Source organism: Canis aureus, chromosome 3 (assembly GCF_053574225.1).
Source record: "Canis aureus isolate CA01 chromosome 3, VMU_Caureus_v.1.0, whole genome shotgun sequence".
NCBI classification, from domain to species: domain Eukaryota; kingdom Metazoa; phylum Chordata; class Mammalia; order Carnivora; family Canidae; genus Canis; species Canis aureus.
The window spans coordinates 47,672,265-47,692,775 of record NC_135613.1 but is presented as its reverse complement, the minus strand read 5'-3'; the positions used below and the strand labels follow the sequence as shown (position 1 = coordinate 47,692,775).

General features: G+C 55.5%; 1 protein-coding gene across 2 annotated transcripts; it reads right to left on the bottom strand.

Moving 5' to 3' along the window:
* Window positions 1-1,969: 1,969 nt before the first annotated feature.
* On the bottom strand, window positions 1,970-19,491 carry DRG2 (developmentally regulated GTP binding protein 2). 2 transcript variants are annotated; one of them, XM_077892382.1, is made up of 13 exons: window positions 19,288-19,491; window positions 15,566-15,726; window positions 13,609-13,698; window positions 12,919-12,979; window positions 10,799-10,889; window positions 10,075-10,168; window positions 9,887-9,977; window positions 8,930-9,027; window positions 8,508-8,584; window positions 7,186-7,274; window positions 6,296-6,354; window positions 3,088-3,141; window positions 1,970-2,746 (listed from the first exon to the last, which is right to left on the bottom strand). In XM_077892382.1, exons 1-13 carry the CDS (start codon window positions 19,349-19,351, stop codon window positions 2,660-2,662), a joined length of 1,116 nt encoding a protein of 371 aa, XP_077748508.1. In that variant the 5' UTR covers window positions 19,352-19,491; the 3' UTR covers window positions 1,970-2,659. The 2 variants fall into 2 exon arrangements, with proteins under 2 accessions (XP_077748508.1, XP_077748509.1); XM_077892383.1 differs by having other exon boundaries at window positions 10,075-10,147; window positions 19,288-19,487.
* Between the last annotated feature and the right edge of the window lie 1,020 nt (window positions 19,492-20,511).

Sequence of the window (20,511 nt, the reverse complement as noted above, 5' to 3'; positions counted from 1 at the left end):
TAAGGCAGATGAGCTTTGGCAGGAGGGATTCTTGCCAAAGGAGGTTTTGGAAATGAGGAAGCGTAGAATTTAAACTGAAGAGGAGGGACAGGGAGACAGACACAGCCATGGATGAATATTCATGCTCTGGGCTCCTTTGCACCGGAGTCTTGTAAAGCTGCAGGCTGGGCCCTCTGGGAACGCAGCCCTGTGGTCTGTGGAAGGGCAGAGTGAGGGCAAGTGAGGGCGTGGGTATTACTGACCCTCGTGAAAACAGACTATCTGAGCAGAAAGGGATGAGCCTCCCCGCAGAGAAGGAGGCTCAGGGAGGATGAGCGGTGGAAACGGGCTGGCCATCTGGTGGGGCCCAACGCTTGGTGCTCGCCCTGGTGGGATGGGGAAGGAACTTCCGGGGGCACTTGGGGCTTCTAAGCCCCGAGGATCCCTCCTCGAGCATGAGGCACGGCAAGCTGCCAGTTCACGTTGGCCGGTATGCACGGCATGTGGTTCCTTCAGCTCTCATGCAGGCCTACCCAGTATAACCATGCCAGCTGCCCATCCAGGAAACCAAACATTCGACACAGAGATACACATTGCCCCAATCTCTGGACACACACACCCGGCCCAGGAAAGAGTCCATCCATAGTGAGGAACATGGTGGCCCAGTGTCCGGAGACTGGCAATGCCTGCCCTGACCCCATACTGCCTGAGGACCCCTGGCCTCGTCTCCCACCCTGTCCCAGCCAGCTTGGCTGCCAGACAGAATCAGCCTGGACCTGATGCTCTGTGAACACGGGGCTCTTCCCTGCCTGTAAGGCAAGTGGGAGTGACCATCACCCCGGCATAAACCCTTACTTAGGACCTCATGGCTGGGCCTTGTGGCAGCTGGCAGAAGGGCTGAGGTAAGCCACTGAGCATCCACCCATCACTAAGAGGAGAACTAGGTGGGCATCATGCCCGATTTAAGGATGAAGAAACTGAGGCCCAGGGAAGCACCTGACTGTGAGTTAGGCACAAGGCCCAGCTCCGCCACTGCCCCCTCCCTTCCTCGCCTCCCTACAGCCTGGGGAGAGGTACTCATGGCAGACCCCAAGGGCCCAGGGCCAGGGTCTTCTTACCTGGGTCCCGTGGCCTGCTCCCTGCCTGCATGCCGCCCAATGGGGGTCCTGTGGCTGGCCCCAGGAGCATGGCCAGCCCAGCAGAGCGGCTCAGCATTGCAGGGAAGGGAGGCCCAGCCCACCACGCCGACCGCCTGGGGCCCTATGTATATTTAATGATGTCTATTATTCCTGTTTTGTCTCAGGAAAGGAGCCTCAGCAGCTGACAGAGGAGCCAGGAACAGTCTGGAAAGCTGGGCAGTGGGCCTGCTCCACACTCCAGCTGGACCTGAAGACCCCCAGGGGAGCCCTCTACTCCAGCCCAGTGCCTGCTAGCCCCACAAAACCTGTTACAATTCACTCCTATATGGCACACTTCCTCCAGGAAGCCACCCCGGGACTCGGAAGCCCCAGCTGGGATTCAAATCCAGGCTCTGCACTTACAGCTGTGTAAGCCCAGGGCAAGCTGCTGCCCCTGGAGAACAAGCTGCTGTGGAGATGGCCCCGCACCAACCCTGGCACCTAGGAGGGGCTCAGCGAACACCTGCTGCCACTCCTCGGCCCCACGCCAAGGCCCGTCCACCCCTGCCTTCCAAGGAAACCAACAGTATACCCGGCTACCTTGCTCTCACAGGGGAACCTCCCTGCCACCCCAGAAGTCACAAGGGCCTTCTGAGAATTCTGCCACCAGGCCCAGCCTCAGGAGGTGTCACATCTGGGGCCCATGGCCCCCGGCCAACCCTCCAGGGCAGAGACCACCTGGAGGTCCCCACATTCTCCTCTGCACCCCACACCTGGGCATGCTTTCCACAGCCCAGGCTCCACCCATCCTCTGATCACCAGGCTTGCTGCTGGCCCCGGACAACAGAGTTCAGCAAACTTACACAACTGTCCTCAGTCTGAACAAGAACTGTTTTCACTCTTTATTTTGAAAGGAGAGCCGAGACCAGGGGCTTCGAAAAAACGTACAGAAACCAAACACCAAAGCCTCCACTCCAGGTGTCCGTGTGGGCCCTGGGTCCTGGGGTCTGTGTTGGGCAGGGGCTGCCCTGGGAGGGCAGGACTTCAGGACTCCTGGGGCTAAGGAGGGCATGAGCTGGGGCTTACAGACACCATGGAACAACCCTGGGGCAGGGCAGAGGGTCTATCCCAGGAGGGCCCCTCCCTGACTGCCAGAGAGGCCGGCAGGCACTGAAGGCACAAGGTGCCCCAACAGAAACCAGTTTCCAGGGCCCCGGACAGGCTCGGCTCCTAGCCCAGCACTGAGCAAGCCGTCTGCATTAGGCTCTGGCTACAGGGTAGGGCACAGGCCCAGGGTTCTAAACACAGAACCCCCATCTGAGAGGCCAGTCTCATGGGAAATGCCACCAGACTGGCCAAAGTCCCCCAACCATGTCCCTCTGCCCCAATACACTCTTCATCATCTGCCTACTGAAGAAACTTCCAGAAACAGCAGAGACTTGAGAGACCCCTTCCTGGGGTGTATGTATTTGTATGTATTTCCTGTTTGGGCTTTGGTGTGTCTGGCTGGGTCCGACTCCTGGGGACACAGGGTGGGCAGGCAGGGGGCCCAGCAGGAGGCACTACTTCTTGACAATCTGGATGACATCCTCATGTTCCATGGTGTGGGTCAGGCCCACCCGCTGCGGGCTGTACTTGGTGCTGGTGCCCTGGGTGAGGAACAAAGGGGACACATCAGCCTCTGTAAGGAGCAAGGCCAAGCCTGGTATAGCTACTACAGGAAGAAGGTGGGCCGGTGTAGGTGTGCCTACACCCCAGAATGCCAGAGACTGAAGTGGGGGGTCCTGGCACTGGCAGACTGCCCTCACTCTGGGGGATGTCCCCAGTGGTCTGGCCACCCCTGGATCCCAAAGTGAGAGAGGCAGTGGGGGCCAGCAGGTACACCCCGTGAGCTGGGACACCATGCAGAGCAGCATGAATGCCCTGCTCTTGCCCGGTGCAGGGGCGATGCTGGGCATGCCCCCCGCCCATCTCCTGCCCAGAGACTCACCCACACCAGCGCGTACTTGAACTGGCTGGCGAGCGACCGGTGGATGCGGTGGCACTGGAGGGTGGGAGACAGTGACAGTGAGAGGAGTCTCTACCCGAGCCCACTGAGCTTGGCCACATGCCCCAGCCCGAGGATGTGCTGAGAAGTAGCAATTCCCCAGGCAGATGCTCAGGCCTTGTGAAGACCACAGGCAGGTTGTTCATGGCTGGAGGCCTTTTTGATGCTCCCACTCCCAGGGTGGCCCAAAGGCTGTGGTGCCCGTTAGGAGTATTCTCGAAGCCTCTGAAGGAGGTCTGATCTGGCTGTCAGCAGCCTTCCGCTGGCCTTAGCTGACTGACAGCCCTGACAGATGCTCCCTTCAGGTGGTGGTGGTGGTGGTGGTGGTGGGGGTTCAGGATATCTCACCTCAGCCTGTAGTCACCACACCAGGTCATGGTACCTGGAGCCTCCACCCAAGGCATCATCCACCCCTACCACAGGAATCCCAGAGCTCTTAAAGGAAGCTGGAAGCAGGGGACTTGGAGGGGCAGCCAGATCTTCTCCCGAGTCCAGGGCGCCCCTGGTTGCAGAGTGGAGCAGGCGCAGTGGAGGGGGGCTGGGGAGAAGGCCATGAGGTGTGGCCTCTCCTCCCACATGCCTGCAAGCCTTATAGGTCCTGGTCAGAACCCCGACGCCTCAGCCCAGCTCCTGTGGGGACGCTGAGCCTGTAGGAACCTTTCCTGAGCAGAAATCGGCACCCACCTGCTCTGGGCCTCCTCCAGCTGGCCATGGTGGGCTGGACCCCGCTGCCAGCCATGAGCACAGATACCCACGCAATTACTTCCAACACTATTTTCTAGATCAGCACCAACAAAACTAAGCCCACTGGGAAGATTCACAAAGCAAGGCTGCAGTCACAAGGATCCTCCTGGTACCCTGACAGCTTTGGGAGCACTGGGCTGGCACTTACATCCTCGAGGTGGTCAGGGCGTGCACTCCCCAGTTTGCCACAGGCCCCATCATGCCTTGGCATATGCGACACTAAGGTCAAGTATTATCAGTAGGGGCCGTTTACCCAGGAACCTGGAGAGCATCGCTTCTCTGTACTTGTGTCTCTAGCAATGGGGACAGTGGAAGGTCATCTGAGGCCATCTTTCCTACTATAGGAGAGATCATATTGTTGATGATGGAAAGACTCCTCCTCTGTGCCCACTGCACCTCTCACTCCCCAGAGCTCTGCAAAGTCCTCTCTGCTTTGGGGGCTTATGGCCCTCAACTGTTTTGGAGGCAAGGCTATCGTCAACTCTCACTGAATACATACCGGGGCCTAGGCTGGGTGCATTACAAAGGCCCTGGGGCTGGGGGTCACTTACTCCCAGAAGAGGAAACTGAGGCACAGGGAGGCTGATACAGTATGGGGGAGATGGGGTATGACCCTGGGTCTGCCTGGCTCCAATGCTACCTGGTTCATCTATTTTGGGTCCCTGGTGTCAACATCTAGGCAGGCCTTCTCACATACCCTGTGGCAGCTGGGATAGGTGGGTGCCCCAGGAGGGAGGCATCTGTGGGGAGGAACCTGTGAGCAGGGAGGAGGTGACCACTGAAGAGCAAAGCCTCTCTGGAATAGAGTCCAGGCTCTGGAGCCAAGCCCCTGAAGCCCCTCTCCACCCACTGGGCCCTTCTCACCCTTGGGTCTCTAGTACCTCCTGCCTCTGACCCTTCGTGTAGCAGATGACCAACAGCCAGCATTCCCCACATTCGCTCCTGCCTCTGGGCCTTTGTACCTCTTATTCCCCCTGCCTAGAAAACCATTCTCCTGCTTTCTCCCACTTTTCTTTCTGCAAGTGGCTGAAGCCCTACATGCTTGTGGACAAGAAGCCAGGGCCTGACAGTGTGGAGGGAATGGAAGTAGCCACAGGTGTAGGGTAAGCCCACAGAGGGCCAGCACATGGGGACACCTCAGTCACAGGTTCTGACACAGGCTTGTAAGGACCAGGATGCCCCCACAGAGCTCCTTATGGGTGACCTAAGGGATGTGGCTTCTGCCAGGCACACTAGCCTTCAAGTCTGAGTCCTGCCTGTTTGTATTGGGGCATCTAGCAGGCAGGGGCCTCAGGCTGGGCTTGTTCAAAGAACGGATGTGTGAGCCCAGCCTGCAGGCCAGCCCACCACCTGTCCACGGTACAGATCCTGAGAAGAAATGAGCTAGATGGAAAACAAAACCCCCAAAAACAAAGCCTTAAGATGCCTGTGTAAACTGGAACATTGTCCCAGGCTCTTGGGCCATCATCTGTTCCTGCGAGGCCCATATGCCTTCGTCAAAGATGGTGCAGGGTCACATTCTGGGGACAGGTGACATATGGGCCTGCTACAAAACTCTAGACGGGGAAATGCACCCTCAGGCCAGAGCCCCTCTGCCTCAGGACGTTTGTAAACCTTGTTCCCCTGCCTAGGAGGGCTTCCACCACCCCTAACTCTTCATGGTCAGGTCCTCCTTGGTCTACTGGCCCAATCAGGTCACCTCCCCTGAGACCATCTGGCCTCTCCGTGTAGACTCAGAGCCACTCCCTGTTCCTCTGCTTTGTTGCACTCCCCCTTTTGTGTGACTTCTTAGTTCTGGGATTGGGTGTCTGGCAACTGTTGACCCCAAAGGACCCTGTTCTGGCTGGACCTGGGGCTGCTTTGTTTACTGTCGCTGTCAGTAAATGTGCATGGAGTGCAAAAAGCATTCAAAGCCATCCTGGGCTGGGGGGTGGGGGTGGAGGTGGGGGTGGGATGTGGGAACAGGGAGGGCTGCAGGAGGCTGACTGGGGGACAGGAAGCCAGTAGGGGCCAAGGGCATGGAGGTGGCAACTCTGAGCTGTAGGCCAGCAATGGGGTAACACACCTCAGAGGTAACACAGAAATGCCCCAGGGCAGAGTCCCCGAACAGCTGTGGCTCTGCCAGGTGCTTCACATGCTGGCCCTCATCCAAGGCTACCCCCTAGCCACCACTGCAGTAGGCAGTATCATCGCTGCCCCTGAGGGAGGCCTGGAGGCTCGCAATGCAGGTAGGAAGGGTAGCTGGGATACCACCCCAGGTCTAATTCCCGAGCCCACCCATAGCCACTCTGCTAAGGCCACAGGTGTCACCCAGGTCAGCTGAGGGCTGGGAGAACCTTCAGCAAAAGCCCGCAGGGGGATCGGAGACCTCCCTGACCTGCTGTCCGCACAAGTATCAGCAACTCACCACATGCTCCACGGAGGCCCCCTTCCGGAGGATGATGGCATCTGTGAAGTCTGGCCTCTCTGCAAAGGTAGAGATGGGGATGGGGGAGGGGGGCAGGGAGGCAGCCACAGCCGTGACCCCAAGCTGCTGTGCGGTTGCCTTCCATCAGTGGGCAGAGGCCCTTCCAGGCCTCAGCCTTGGCTTAACCTTCCCCTCACCATTTGGCACACCCTCGCTACAGATCCTTCTGCAGTGTTCTGCAACCTTGACTTTAACATGGAAAATCAACATGAATCCAAGTCCAGGACTCAGACAGCCTGCAACCCCTTCAGCCACGAGAGCCCTAAGTCCAGCCACGTGGAGCATGTGGACAGAACTCGTAAGACATGACAGCGGCTGGCAACCAGTCAGGGGCACCTGCAGCAACTCCCTTGCTGACAAGGTCAAGGCCACGCAAACTGCCAGAACTCAGTCACAAGGTCACAGGTTGTGTGAGGTGTGCCATCGGGGGGCGGGGACATGGTGAAGGTTCCTTTGTATTCACATGCCTCAAGTCCTCAAGTCCTGACCCAGGGAGCTTGCTCCTGCTAAGGGAGGCTGGAAGGGGGATTATTACTGTAGACCATGGGGAACCACAGGATGGCCTCTAGCCCACAGCCCTCCCCCTCCGCCCCCCACCGGAGGCATCCTCAAGACCAGCAGCCCCAGAAAGTGACATTCTTTACTGTAAAGGCTCAGCTCAGGTCTCCAGCATCCCAGGGCAGAGGGCAGTGCCAGCTCTGAGATGGGAGAAAAGCTGTGATCTGTACAGGATGAGCTGAGCCAGAGGCACTGCGCTATGCGCAGAGCCTGGCAGCCTTCTAGGGACGGTGACTCAGCCTGTTTCTTGGGCCACACGCCGCCTAACTCACGTCCTCTCTTCTTAGTGTAGATGCAGGTCAGGGCCAAGTACTCCCAAAGCATCTCAAGCAAGTAGTCCAGGTTCAGCTTCATGCCGCAGCTGCCAGGGAGGAAGGTGACCAGTCAGAGCAGACGCCATGGGCTCAGTGACTAGGGCTCCCTGCTTTCTCACTCTTACAGAGGACAATCTCCCTCTGGCTGGCCTGGGCACAGGGGCCAGCATGGCCCAGCTGGCACCCGTGGGGAACCAAGCCCGCAGATCTGGTGGCAGCTTGACACTTCAGCTGCCAGCGCTCTTAGTCACAACCACGATCACCCCCAGGAGAGGCAGCTGAGCTCTGTGGAGAGCCCAGGACAGGGCGCCTGGAGGGGGCCTTCCCTCCCGACAGCTGCCGAGAGAAACCGACAGGCATACGGTGATGGGACGGCATCCCGCTTGATTGTGTGCAGTGGCATGACCTTGAGTGGGTCCTCTGACCTCCACTGATGTGTGGTGAGCACAGCAGGGGAAGGTGTGATGTGGATGTGACCTCATGCCCTGAGGACCAGCCTGTCCTCTGGCAGCCCCTGCAGGGAGCCTGGGATGCAGCAGCAGGAGAAAACTGAGGCAGTCCTTCAGAAAGGACGGCTGCTCTCTGTTGCTCTTGGCGGTAGCTGGCAGTGCCCAGGAGATGGTCCAGGACTCTTACCCTTCATTTGCACGAGTAACCCCCACTTGGTCACTCAGCACCCTGCTCCCCGTAAGCCAAGCCTCACTGTGAGGCTACAGAGTGCCTTGTCTGAGCTGGGCAGCCAGCAGAGCGAAGCCTGCAACTCAGGCTGCTCCAAGCGAGGAATCTGCAGGGTTGGTGAGGAGTGAACCAACAGCGGTCAGCCGGCCGTGCAGGTGGCACTCCCAGGACCCCCCGCCCCCAGAAAGGCCAGGGCAGGGCCTGGACAGCCCCAACCCCGCTGAGGACTTCAGCCGTAGTAGAAGCCCCTCAGCTGTGGTGGAAGCCCCACAGCCGCACCTTCCAGAGGATCAGGAGCAGCTGGCTCAGTCTTAGGGTTTCTGAGGTCTGAGATTAACTACTAGCCTTCAAAGCCTCTTAACGATTAACCATCTACCTTGGTGGTACTATTTACCTTCTTTTTTCTTAACCAGAGCCCACCCCACATCACTCACTCTTCCCGGGCTGATCCAGACCCAGGGGCAGGTCAAAGCCGTTACTGAGATCATCCCCTTTGCCCTGTGAGGCATGGGAGATGGGGATTTGCCTGGCCAAGGTGGCCGGGAAGCCTGACCAGCTTGCATACACAGGACAGCAGGGCAGCCAGGTGCTGGGAGCCTTACCTGATGACCACGCTGTTGGGCTTCCGGGCCAGGCGATCCACTTCTTCCATTGAGATCTGGTCGATTTTGTTATAAACCTGGGATTGAGAAGGTGGAGGTAGGAGTTGGGGAAGGAAAGAAACAAAGAAGTGCAGGAAACAGGTCCCCAGATGCCTCGGCGCAGGCCACAGTTCCTCCTTGTGCGCCTCGGCCCTCTGCCCTTGTTGCCTCAAGGATGGGGAAAGGCTGCAGGGGCCTGAGGCCACTGTCCAACCCCAGCAGGGAAGGCTGGGCTAAAACCCCAGGGTCAGGCTAAACAGGTCTGCAAGCCTCACGCAGCCCCCAGGGGAGGAGGGGGTAGCTCCAGGCTCTTTCTGCTCCTCTGGGAAGCCCCAGGCAAGCTCCCCTCCCACACGCACACCCTGGGGGCTGGTGCCACTTACATATAAGCAAGGCATGTACACGCGGTTGCCTACAATCACATCGATGAATTCGTCCGGGGAGCAGTCTTCTCGGAACAGCACCTCCGCGTTGAAGATCTCTGAGGGGCTCTGATTAAGGGCCACCTGTCCACCAGCAGCCCCTTGTGAGGCTATGTCCCCACTGGAAAGGCCAGCCAAGAAACTGCGCCGTAAGGGACCTCAGAGGTCATCTGCTATGGAGGTTTTGTAAGATGGTAAAGTTTGGGGAACGCCCTCATTTTTTTTTCAAAAGCAACCACACTGTATAAGGTTTCAATCAGTGCAATCTTCACTGTTGGGCAAGAAGAAAAGCATACTTGCCCAAAATCTCAGTGGAACTCCAGGCTTCAGTGCCAGGAGCGCTGCCTGCAAGCACTGGTCTAACCCACCTTCCCGCGTGCAAAGCTCTCCTCTGGAGGCCACCTTGCCTCTGCCTGCACAGCTGTGGTGACAGGGGGCTCAGAACCTTACAGACAGACTGTCCCATGGTACGTTCTTCATATGCTGAGCTCCTCTGCCTCTGGGGCCCTGTCCTGTCTTCCAGGGCCCTCCAGAGACTCACCTGGCCCCCAACGTTACTTTAGCGGTGAACAGCCAGGCCCCGGGGTCTGAGGCCTGCTCAGGCTAGGAACCCTGTCCTTAGGGGCTGTTTCCCTCACTAGTCTCATCTCCCTTCTAGATGTGACTCGCTGCCGATGCCTAGAACCTGGCAGGGAGTCAGGAAGCCACTGCTGAGTACACAGCTGTGGCCCAGCTAGCCTGCAGCTTGGTAAGCACAGAGGCAAGGGGGACAGAAAGTGCCCTGTGTCACTGGGCTGCAGGTTTCCTAGCAGCTGCTCAGGTGGATGCGGGGTGGCTTGGGGTGTGTATGCTAGCATCCTGGGCCACCAAGGCTGCCTTCTCACACTGCCCCTCCCTGGCTGCTTTTGAAAAGGATACTGTACTCGTGCAAAATCAGCTGCACCAGCTTTTCTGAGCACTGGGTCAGTGTGACTGTTGAGTTAAAGGAGATGCCACCACCTTTCTTGGGCTGGAGGAGAAGAGAGGAAGGGGGAGCTGCTCACAAAGGGGCAGCTGCAATCGTCCCAAAGCTGCCCAGGCCTGGCCTGCAGGTGAGAGGGCCTCACCTTGAAGTAGATGTTGGGCTTGTGTTTGTTCAGGCGGATGCCTACGGATTCCAGTTCTTTCTCCAGCAGAGACCTGGGTAGAGTCCCCATGAGCCTTCACAGGCACCCAGGGGCCGGATGAACGGCTTCCACGGTACATAGGAAGCCCCTCCCACCCAAAGGGAGACCAACACCTTCCTACCCACCATTAGGAACCCAGAACAACCTAACAACCGAGCTGCTGAGGTGGAACCTCTGGACCTTCTGTCTAGTCCAAGGGGAGTTTGGCTGAGTCTGCAACTGGCATGCAGAGGGAGGCCTGGTGTGCCCTTAGCCAGCAGGTCAGGGCATGAATAAGGCTTCTGTTGCCTAGGGCTGGGCTCCTGGTGGGTTCTGGGCAGCAACTGAGGCACCTCAGCCTCTGTGGGCAGGAGCCAGAGCCAGGATGGCCTGTGCCAGCAAGGGGCTGGTGGCACAGGCTTCTACCGGCATGGCACACCACAGTCTTTGGTCTCCAGACATTACCATGCTACATGTAAGCCTCTCAGAGAAATGTTCCAGGCTGACTGCACAGGGTTAGCCTGGGGACAGGCCTGCCGCTGCTCCCACATGTAAGAGGCCCAAGCACCCCCTGGACCACCCATCATGAGTTCAGAGACAGAGCAGCTGGAGCTGCGGTGTCCCATGACCACGCCCAGGGACCTCCCCAGATGTATTAGCCTGCCCCCTGTACCACCCTGCAGACCTCTGCACTTCTCCCTTGGTGGCGTCCAGCATCATGATGACGACGTCAGCTGTGCGCGCCACAGCAATCACCTGCCGGCCACGGCCTTTCCCTGGACCAGTGGAAGGGACATGGTCATACAGTGACAGAGGAACACCCCACGTGACCCCCACCAGCCCACGGGGCCCCAGACTCCTGTCCTTTATGGTGCCACCATTGTCTCTGCCATATGCCACCCCTGGGCTGGGATCTCCTTGGCATTGCTCTGTAATCCATGTGCCCTTTCACTCACGGACACTTGTTATAGAAAGTAATCTGACATCACCACCTTATGAGAGGTAACATTCTCCCCCTGCTACTACTGTGAGGCAGGCCTCATGCTAAGTGCTTCATGAACATTTCTTCACTTAATCCTCAAAACTACCCTATACAGGCAGCATAATCATGCCCATTTTACAAACGAGAAAACCAAGACCTGGTTCAGAGATACTCAATCACTTGCCCAAGATCACAAAGCTACGGATCCCTGGGTGGCTCAGCGGTTGAGCATCTATCTGCCTTTGGCTCAGGGCATGATCTCAGAGTCCCAGGATCAAGTCCCACATCAGGCTTCCAGCATGGAGCCTGCTTCTCCCTCTGCCTGTCTCTGCCTCTCTCTCTGTGTGTCTCTCATGAATAAATAAAATCTTAAAAAAAAAAAAATCACAAACCTAGTGGGGTATTAGGATTTCAACATGTGTACCCTTTCTAGAATCAGATGATATAATCTACCCCCACTCCAAGGGCTATAGAAAAGATCACACAAGTGATCCCTGGGTGGTGCAGCGGTTTAGCGCCTGCCTTTGGCCCAGGGCACGATCCTGGAGACCCGGGATCGAATCCCACGTCGGGCTCCCGGTGCATGGAGCCTGCTTCTCCCTCTGCCTATGTCTCTGCCCGCCCCCCCCCCCACTCTCTCTCTCTCTCTCTCTGTGACTATCATAAATAAATTAAAAAAAGAAAAAAAAAAGTTTGAGAAAAGATCACACAAGACACCCTAAGGAAGAGGTACTTTAGCAACTGCCACATAAAGATCAGACTCTGTGGTTATTCGACCACCAGAGAAGTCAGGCACCCTGCCAAGGTCACAGCACTAGGACCTAAGTAGTATAGGTGTCAACATGACCTGCCTCACTCTTCTGAGAATGAGAGCATTGGGCTCAGTGATGCTCATGGGCCAGCTGCCTCGTGATGCTACCTGCACACTTCCCCACAGTGGCCAGACCATCCCCAGGCTCCCCAATGCTAGCTGGGACAGCAGGTTCCTGGGGGACCAGCACCACTCCCCCTGCTCCAATCCAAGCAGGCAAGACTTCACCCTGATGAGGACAGAGGGTAAGGGAGGGTGCAGAGGAGATAATGGCAACTAGACCCCTAGGGAGGAGGCCCTGATGCCCGGCCAAGCTGGAGCCACAGAGCCACAGAAATGGGTGCCAAGCCTGGCTCTGCCACTTAGTGGGTGAACAGTGGTTTAGGGCAGACCTTTTACCTATCATCCCCAACATTCCTCCCGGCTATGAAAAGGAAATGCTGACACTTGCTAAGTAACAGGGCTATCTGAGGTTGAGACAATGGCCAGCACACAGCCTGGCATTCGGCCAGTGCCAGATAACCATTAGCTGGTTACCGTCTCTATGAGGCTGCAGGCCCCACCACCTGCCACCAGACGCCATAGGCATGTTCCCATCTCAAAAAACAAAAACAAAATGACAAAGGCCAGGGCTCCTGGACCAGGAGCATGGTCTGAGCTAGCCAGCTGATAAGTGTCCATTCCTTGCAGGGGACCCTCCAGGGGTGTGGGGGAGACCATGGAATAGAAGAGGGAATTCAAACCTGTCAGGTGAGCTATGTGACCTTGGGCAAATCACTTTAGCAAACTGGGCCTCAGTTTCCTCGGCTTTAAGATGGGACCAGCCAGGACCATATGAGGTCAGAGGCCCTGAGGTCCACAGCACGGAGCAGTAGAGGTGTGAGCCTCCCCCTACCCCATCAAGCCCCCAGCCATGTCTGATTTTCACAATACACCCAACATCCTCTAGAAGACGGCGAGCTGGGGTGCCGAGATCCACCCGGGATCCCACACGCCTGTCCCCATATCCTACCTTGTGCTGCACCTTCGATGATCCCAGGAAGGTCCAGGAGCTGGATATTGGCTCCTTTATACTAGGATGTGGAAGAGAAGGTCAGGTAAGGAGGAGTCACTGTAGGAAGGGTCTGCCTCACCCCAAGACACCTACAACAGCCTGCACTTCAGGGGTTGTGGGAAACCCAGGGCCTGGTCTCTGGGGCCAGGTCACCATTTCAGCCTGGCAAAGACCATATCCTGAGAGCTGAGGAGCCACCAGGGAAGGGCTCTTGAATCTTTATGATCCTACAACACTGTTCACTGGTAACAGTACTTCACAAAAAACTCTCTTCATCAGGGAGGCTCCGGGCCATGGAACCCCAGCTACCCCAGGCTCTGAAGCTTCATAGAAGATGGAGGGATCCAGCCAACCAGCAACAAGTGACCCAAGCTGGGATGGTGTGGGACGGTGGAACATAAAGGGGTCCAAGGGAGAGCTGCCATGGGCTGGCCCGATTCCCAGAACCAATCAGGATTCCAGGACCAGCTGGGCATCTCTGGGGTCTCGGCAGCCAGAATCCTCAGAAGGACCAGTGCTTAAGGGCAAAGCAGCTCAGTTCAGAGCCTTTCCCCTCCATGGGGACACCCACACATGATGTCCATACTCACAACTGCAAACCCAAGCACATACCCTTTCCCTTCTGGAATCCAACACACCCCAACTTACTTCAATGACCCCAGGGATACATGTCAGGGTTGTGAATTCATAGGATGCGGCTTCGCTGGCTGTGGAGGTCATGAGACTCAAGAAAGTGGACTAGGAGAGAAAGGAGGTCATTGCAGTGAGGAGTCTTGTCCCAGCCTCCCAGGAGAATCCCCATGGGCCAGGAGCCTGCTGGATGTAGGCTGCACAGAGACTCCCTCCTCAGCCTCAGCATGGGGACCTGGGGTAGTTATAAAGAAAACAGGAGCTGGAAATGTCACCTCTGGCCCTGCCCAGGGCAACAGGGTACCAGAGGGCCACTCTGTTCCTCAGAGGCCTCAAGGCCTGTCTCAGGGGGCATGCAGGGTACTGGTTTCTAAATCAGGGCCCCCTCCCTAGCTCTACCAAACCCTCCAGCCCCGCCTGGACCCCAGAGAACTTCCAGCAGGCAACAGCCCATGGCACCCAAAGTGGCTGCTCACCCAGGGAGGGGTGAAATGTGCAAGGAGACAGATGTGGTCTGAGACAGAGCCAGATGGCAGGACAAGGTGTTGCAAGGCAGGAAGGGGTAAGATGGGAAGGATCTGAAGGATCTAGGAAGGATGGGAACACTCAGGCCACAGTTCACTGTGGGACCAGAGCCGTGCCTTGGCTGAGAGTTAGAGAGACCTGGCTTCCCTGGGCAAGAAACTTCTTCCTCTGAGTTTCTGAGTCCTTCAAGTACATGCTGGCCATCTGCTCGGTCCCCACCATGTGGGGATACGTGGGGTTAAAGGAGGTGATAAGGCACATGGTGTGCCAAGCCAGAGCATGGCGAGACCCTAGCAACGGATGTAGTAGCCCCGAAGGCCAGCAAAGCAATGGGCAGAGCCAAAAGGGGAAGTAACCCAGCCCTGCCCCCGCCCCCATCCTCATCAGCAGAGCACCAGGAACAAAAAGCCTGGGATGCAGTTTTTTTTTTTTTTTTTTTTTTGGGATGCAGTTTTGACAGGGCCACCTGGACCCTGTCTCTCTGGCAACCAGGAAGGCTGGGAGTACATCTCACTTACATACCCTCAGGATATGAAAGAAACACTGGCCTCAAAACCAGAAACTCTCTGCCCTAGGGGCCTCTCAGAAACTTCAGGCAAAGATAAAAACCCAGTAGGGTAGACAAGTATGGGCAGGTGGCGTGGCCCAGAGAGCAACGGCTGCTGAGACACCGAGTGACCATTGCCAGAGGCCCACAGGATGACACCCCGATCCCGTCTGGCCTCTGTAGGGAGGAGACCTGGGTCTTGGCAAAAAAAGTGCTTCTCCCAGCCTGGGCTTGGAGAAGAAGTCCTTGGCAGGCTGGAAGTAAAATCAAGAAAAGGTGGAAACTGATTGAGTCCATACCAATGCCCGAAGAATTAAAGCCTAAAAACACTCACCTGTCACCCTGCGGGACAGCTCTGATCCCAACATCTTTCCGGTCATTTAAGGGCAACACATAAGCACTTGTCCTGCCTTTCTGGGAACTTTTTCAGGCTAACCAAAGGGCCCACACTGATGAGAGAAGTGCTACTCCCCAGAGGAACATCAACTAATTAGTGAGAACGGAAGAAGAGAACTCGAAAATTGACGTGTTACAATCGCTAACAAAACTCCCAGGCAAGGACCAGTCGCTGGTGTCAAGGTCACTAAGAAGATGCAGACAGGGCCTGACTTCCACACACCACTGTAGTAACACCTTGCAGGGGACGTTCCAGTTGGCAGGGGTGGGGGGTGGGGGGGGAGTGGCTAACGTAACCATGCAGAAAGAAGGAGACAGGGTATCCCCCCTTTAACCCAGGGGCTTTGGAAATGCAACCAGCAGTCAGGGCTTTTTCAGGCATGGTACAAAATGAGGTCCACTGCATCTCCTCTGTGGAACCTGGCCACAAGTCCCGGTTTCTACCTGACAATCATGTTTGGAAGACAACCTGCTTCCTCCCCAAGGTCCATGCTGACCATCACTGACCTTACCCACAGAGGGAAATCCAATCAGTGCCACACGGGCATCACCCGACTTCATGACATCGAAACCCTCTCCTTTGGATGAGGCTGATTTGGATGGTTCCAGAAGCTGCGCCCGATACTTGGCGAGTTTTGCTTTCAGGAGGCCCAGATGATACTCAGTGGCTAAAGGACATAAAGCAAGATGGAAGGTAAGTATCCAGGGTAGCCAAGCCCCAAGGGTCAGGTGCACCCCCTTATACAACCAAATGTTGGCTGGGGACACCTGAACCAGATCAGGAAAGAGAATGCCCCTCTGCTTTGAATGTCCCCTTAGCCTCTCAGTTCATTTAGGATAAAAGCTAGTCTCCTTGAGACCACATGACCCCAAGTCAGTGGTTCTCAAAGACGGGCAACACCAGATCCTGGGGGAGTCTAGGGGTATATTCTGTTGTCCAGGTGATGGTGAAGTCCCCATTGGCATTGATCAGGCAGGAGCCAGGGAAGCCCGCAGCCTTACAAAGTGTGAGTCAGTGTGGCACAGCCATGAATCGTCCCATATTCCATAGGACTTTTCATAGCCCTGAGACACCTGCAGAGGGAAAACCTGGGTTAGATCACTGGGGCCTAGAGCCTAATTCCATTTCACATAAAAGCACAGGACCTTTTTTTTTTAACAGTGTGAAGGAACACTGAAATTTCCAGGAATACAACTACTGTGTACGTCAAGGAAAGACTCTAGCATGTTTTGTTTGAAACTTTTATCTAGAAGAGCCCACTATCTTGGGATCTGCCAACAGTGGGGCATCTTATAGGGTACCTGAGTCCCCAACACAACACACGGTGCACTGAGCTGCATCGTGGCTGCCACATACCCAGGGATTCTGGCCAGAGGTGCAAACATCTCACTGCTTCATTATAACATCACTGCATCCTGGCTGTGCCCCAACACATGAATACTGAAATAAATGCTATTTTAATTACAAATCACTTTCCTTTTTCTCCTCCTTTGTATTATGATTAGGGCATTGATTTTTCTCAAATTCTATGTGTACAAAAGTTACACTATTGAGGGGGAGCTGCATTTCATGACAGTAAAGGAGGTGTTGCACATATCTTTCCTACATAAGCGGCTGTGGCTAGGTAACCCTAAGTCACCCTAAGTAACCCTCGCTACTTCTTCAACATCTCCCTCCCAGTCACAGTTGCTTTCTTTTTGTTTCTTCAGGGCATGCTGACACCATTCATGCCACAGGACCTTTGCATTTGCTATTCCTTCCACTTCCACCTTATCTTCCAAGAGCTGGCTCCTTCCCAACATGTAGTCCAAATGTTGTCTCTTCAAAGAGGCCTCCCTACCCAGCCGGAGGGGGCAGTGGGCAATGTCACACAGAAGTGAAGAACCCGTGCTGGACCCCACCTTGCCATTACTGGCCACGTAACTTTGTAAAAGTTATTTCATCTTCTTGTGTATTAATTTCTTATTCTGCAAAGCAGTGATGTTAGCAGGAGAAACCACTCCACTGCATTTTCATAGGGCTTACAGAAAGCATGAAGAACAATGACTGGCACACAGTAAGCACCCAGTAACAGCCGGTTGTTATTATGCTTTACAGTAACCCCCACCCTTCCTTGGGCCCTCTTGGCTTCACGATCCTGTTTATTGTCTTCATGGCTCTTATCACTATTTGGAACTATTTTGTCTCTTCCCAAATTCAAATAGGGCAGGATCCCAGCTTCCGTGGCACTGGGCAGGTAGAAATGTCCAGCAAGTTGAAGAAGTGAATTGATGGCAGCAAGACGTGCTCAAGAAGTGGTCAAGAATGGGTTCGTCTGGTCCTTTCTGTCATCCCAGCTTATAAGAATCTGAGCACCTCTGGAGGGAACGACTAAGTCTTAATCCTGAAATCACCTTTACGTCCCCTCTTCTACCACTGCCAAAGTGGCAGCATCTTTAGCCTCCCTGCTACTTTCCTTGTTTCCTTGAACTTTCTTTTAAATTTTATTTATCTATTCATGAGAGACATACAGAGACATAGGCAGAGGGAAAAGCAGGCTCCCCACAAGAAGCCTGATACAAGGCTTGATCCCAGGACCCCAGGATCACAACCTGAGCCAAAGGCAGACACTCAACCACTGAGCCACCCAGGTGCCCCTGTTCCTGGAACTTTTAAAACAGAAATCAGACTATGTCTCTCCCCTGCTTAAACCCCTCCACAAGCTCCCACTGCCTCAGAACACAACTTGGACTCTTTCCCATGAACCTACAAGGCCCTACATGATTGGCCCTCTCCTTTCCCATCACTGCACTCTGGCCCCAGACCAGAGTGGGTTTGTTCCTGCCTTGGTGAAGCTTCATTCCTCTGCCAACAGTTTTGCCACAGATTGTTGCCTGGCTGGTTCCTTCTCATTCTGGTCTCAGCTCAAATGTCCCCACCTAATGGAGGTCTTCTCTGATCATTCTGCCTCAGTAGGCCAAGCTCCCGCCCCTCACACCCTTGCTGTATCATCCTGGTTTGTCTTCACAGCATTTATTGCCGGCTGAAACAATCTTGTTTATCTGGTTATGAGTTTACAGACTATCCACTGGCAAGTCAGCTCCATGAGGCCAAGGATGTGCCTGCTGTACTCACACCTAGACTTAGTAAGGGCTTAGGGAAGATTTACATAATGAATGAAGTCCCCCAACTTCTCAGCCTCCAGAACTAAACAGGGCCAGGGAAGGATAGACACTGAGACTAGCTACCTGGTATTTCCCGCTTCCTGCCTCTGCAACCCCAGTGCAGGACTGGTCAGGCACCAAGCCTCACTCACTCCGGCCAATCGCATCACCTGTGACTCCAGACCCTCGCTCTGATCTAGATTGTTCTAGATCTAGAACTGTCCCATGAACACACCATGCTCACCCAGACTGCCATGTTTTTGCCTCAGCAGTGCCCTCATAGGGAGCACCCTCCCCTTAACCAGTTTCAAGTCCCACCTCCTCCTGAAAGCCTTCTTGGGTGTCATCATTTGTTTCACCCCATTGCTCTTCTCCAGTGAGCATCCCCAGCTCTTACAATCTGAAGTCCAGATTTGATCCTTTATTATGTGCTCTGTTGGGGGGGAGGGGTACTTTAAATACAGAGTGCTTTCCATGTGCCTAGTACTTTGCACACACTATCTAGTTTAATTTAGCTGTGAGCTGAGACAGGGATTATTGTCCCCATTTGCAGATGAGGACACTGAGGCTCAAAGAGGCGAAGTGATTCTCCAAGCTTTCACAGCAGGTATAGGTGGCGCTGGAGTTCAAACCCAGGTCCGCCAGGCTCGAGTCTTGCTGGCCTCGGTTCCCGAGATGCTGGGTGAGAGGCTGTAGCCCTCAAAGGTCTCCTGAGCTTTCCAGCACAAAGGGGCCAGCACCAACTCCCCAGGCCCGGCAGCCAGGAGACCCGGGTTTGAAGCCCGACCATGCCTCCCTCTGGCTCAGATGCTGGCTGCGTGCTGTGATTTCTCTACTCGGCCACCTGGTCTGGCACCGAGCCAATCTCACAGCGATTGATCGTCTGCAATCAGGCCAGCGCGCGGGGGCCCGGACCCCGCCCGGTCCTGCCTGCCTCGGGCGCGCTGGGAGACCTGGTCACGTCTCCGGCACTTCTCTGCTGCCTTCGAGCCCGCTTCAGCTCTAGCGCTGGAGTTGTTCCCCCATTGTACAGACAGGAAAACTGAGGCGAGCAGAAAGGAAGGCCCCGCCAGGCCGGCCCTCACCCTTGTTCTTCTGCGTCCTAGCGATCTCCTTCTCGATCTCGGAGATCTTCTCCAGGATCCCCATGGTGGCGGCGGAGCCCGGCGCACGGACAGACGCAGCAGCGACACCGGGAATCCCGCCCTCTCGGCGGCGGCGGAGCTGCGTGCGCCCGGAAGCCCACGGAGAACAGCGTCCTCGTGCGCCCGGCGCTCCGGGTTCACAGTCCGGACGGGCGACGTCGAGCGCAGTGCCAGGCACTATTGGTTCCGCCCGCTGGGCGGACGGGCTGCCCCCCCCCCCCACCCCCCCTCCCGCGGCTCAGGGCCGGGGCGGGGCGGGGCGGGGCTGAGCTGGGCAGGAGCCCAGCGTGGGAGACCGAGAGGGGATCTGGGGCGATGAACCGTGAACTTCAGGTTTCAAGCGCAGCTGACTCTGCTGGTGTCAAGAAGCGCTGAGTTGAAAGCCCAGTGGCTCTTACTTTGTGTAGAGGTTGAAAGAGGATCCCCGTCACCACATCAACGGAGTGTTCCGACTCAGCCTTACCACCTGTCATCAGATGCCTCCCTATATGATGCATTATGAAGTACACAGCATCTCCTACTGGAAATCTTGCCAAAAACATACTGTATCTGAGTTTAGACACGAGGAAACGTCAGACAAATCTAGAAAGTGGTACATTTTACAAGACGAGTGGCCTTGATGGGAAGGTGCCGTTGGGAGGCGAGGCAGTGGGACTGTGGTAGACAAAAAGATATTAAATATAATGTGTGGACTTTGCCTAGAATCTAGTTAATGTTTTAAAAGCGGCTTTATAAAAAGACATTATTGAGACAATTGAGGAAAATTTGATTCTGGATAGGATAATAGATATTATGGCGTCATTGCTAATTTTCTTGGGTGTGATTATGTGGGAGAATGTCTTTTATCGTCAGCAGATGTACCCGGTGGCATTTAGCGGTTTTCTTAGTCTGGTTTGGCATAGCAAGGTACCACATGCTGGATGGCTTAAACAACAGAATTTCGTTTTCTCACTGCTCTGGAGGCTGGAAGTCTGAGGTCAGGGTGCCGTATAGTTGGGTTCCAGTGACAGCCCTATTCCTGGATAGCAGACGGTCACCTTCTCCCTTTGTCCTGACATGGAGTTTACTCAGTGTGTGCACAGGGAAAGAGAGAGAGGGAGCTCTCTGGTGTCTGTTTCTATAAGGGCACTGATCCCATTGTGATCTCATCTGACCCTAATAACC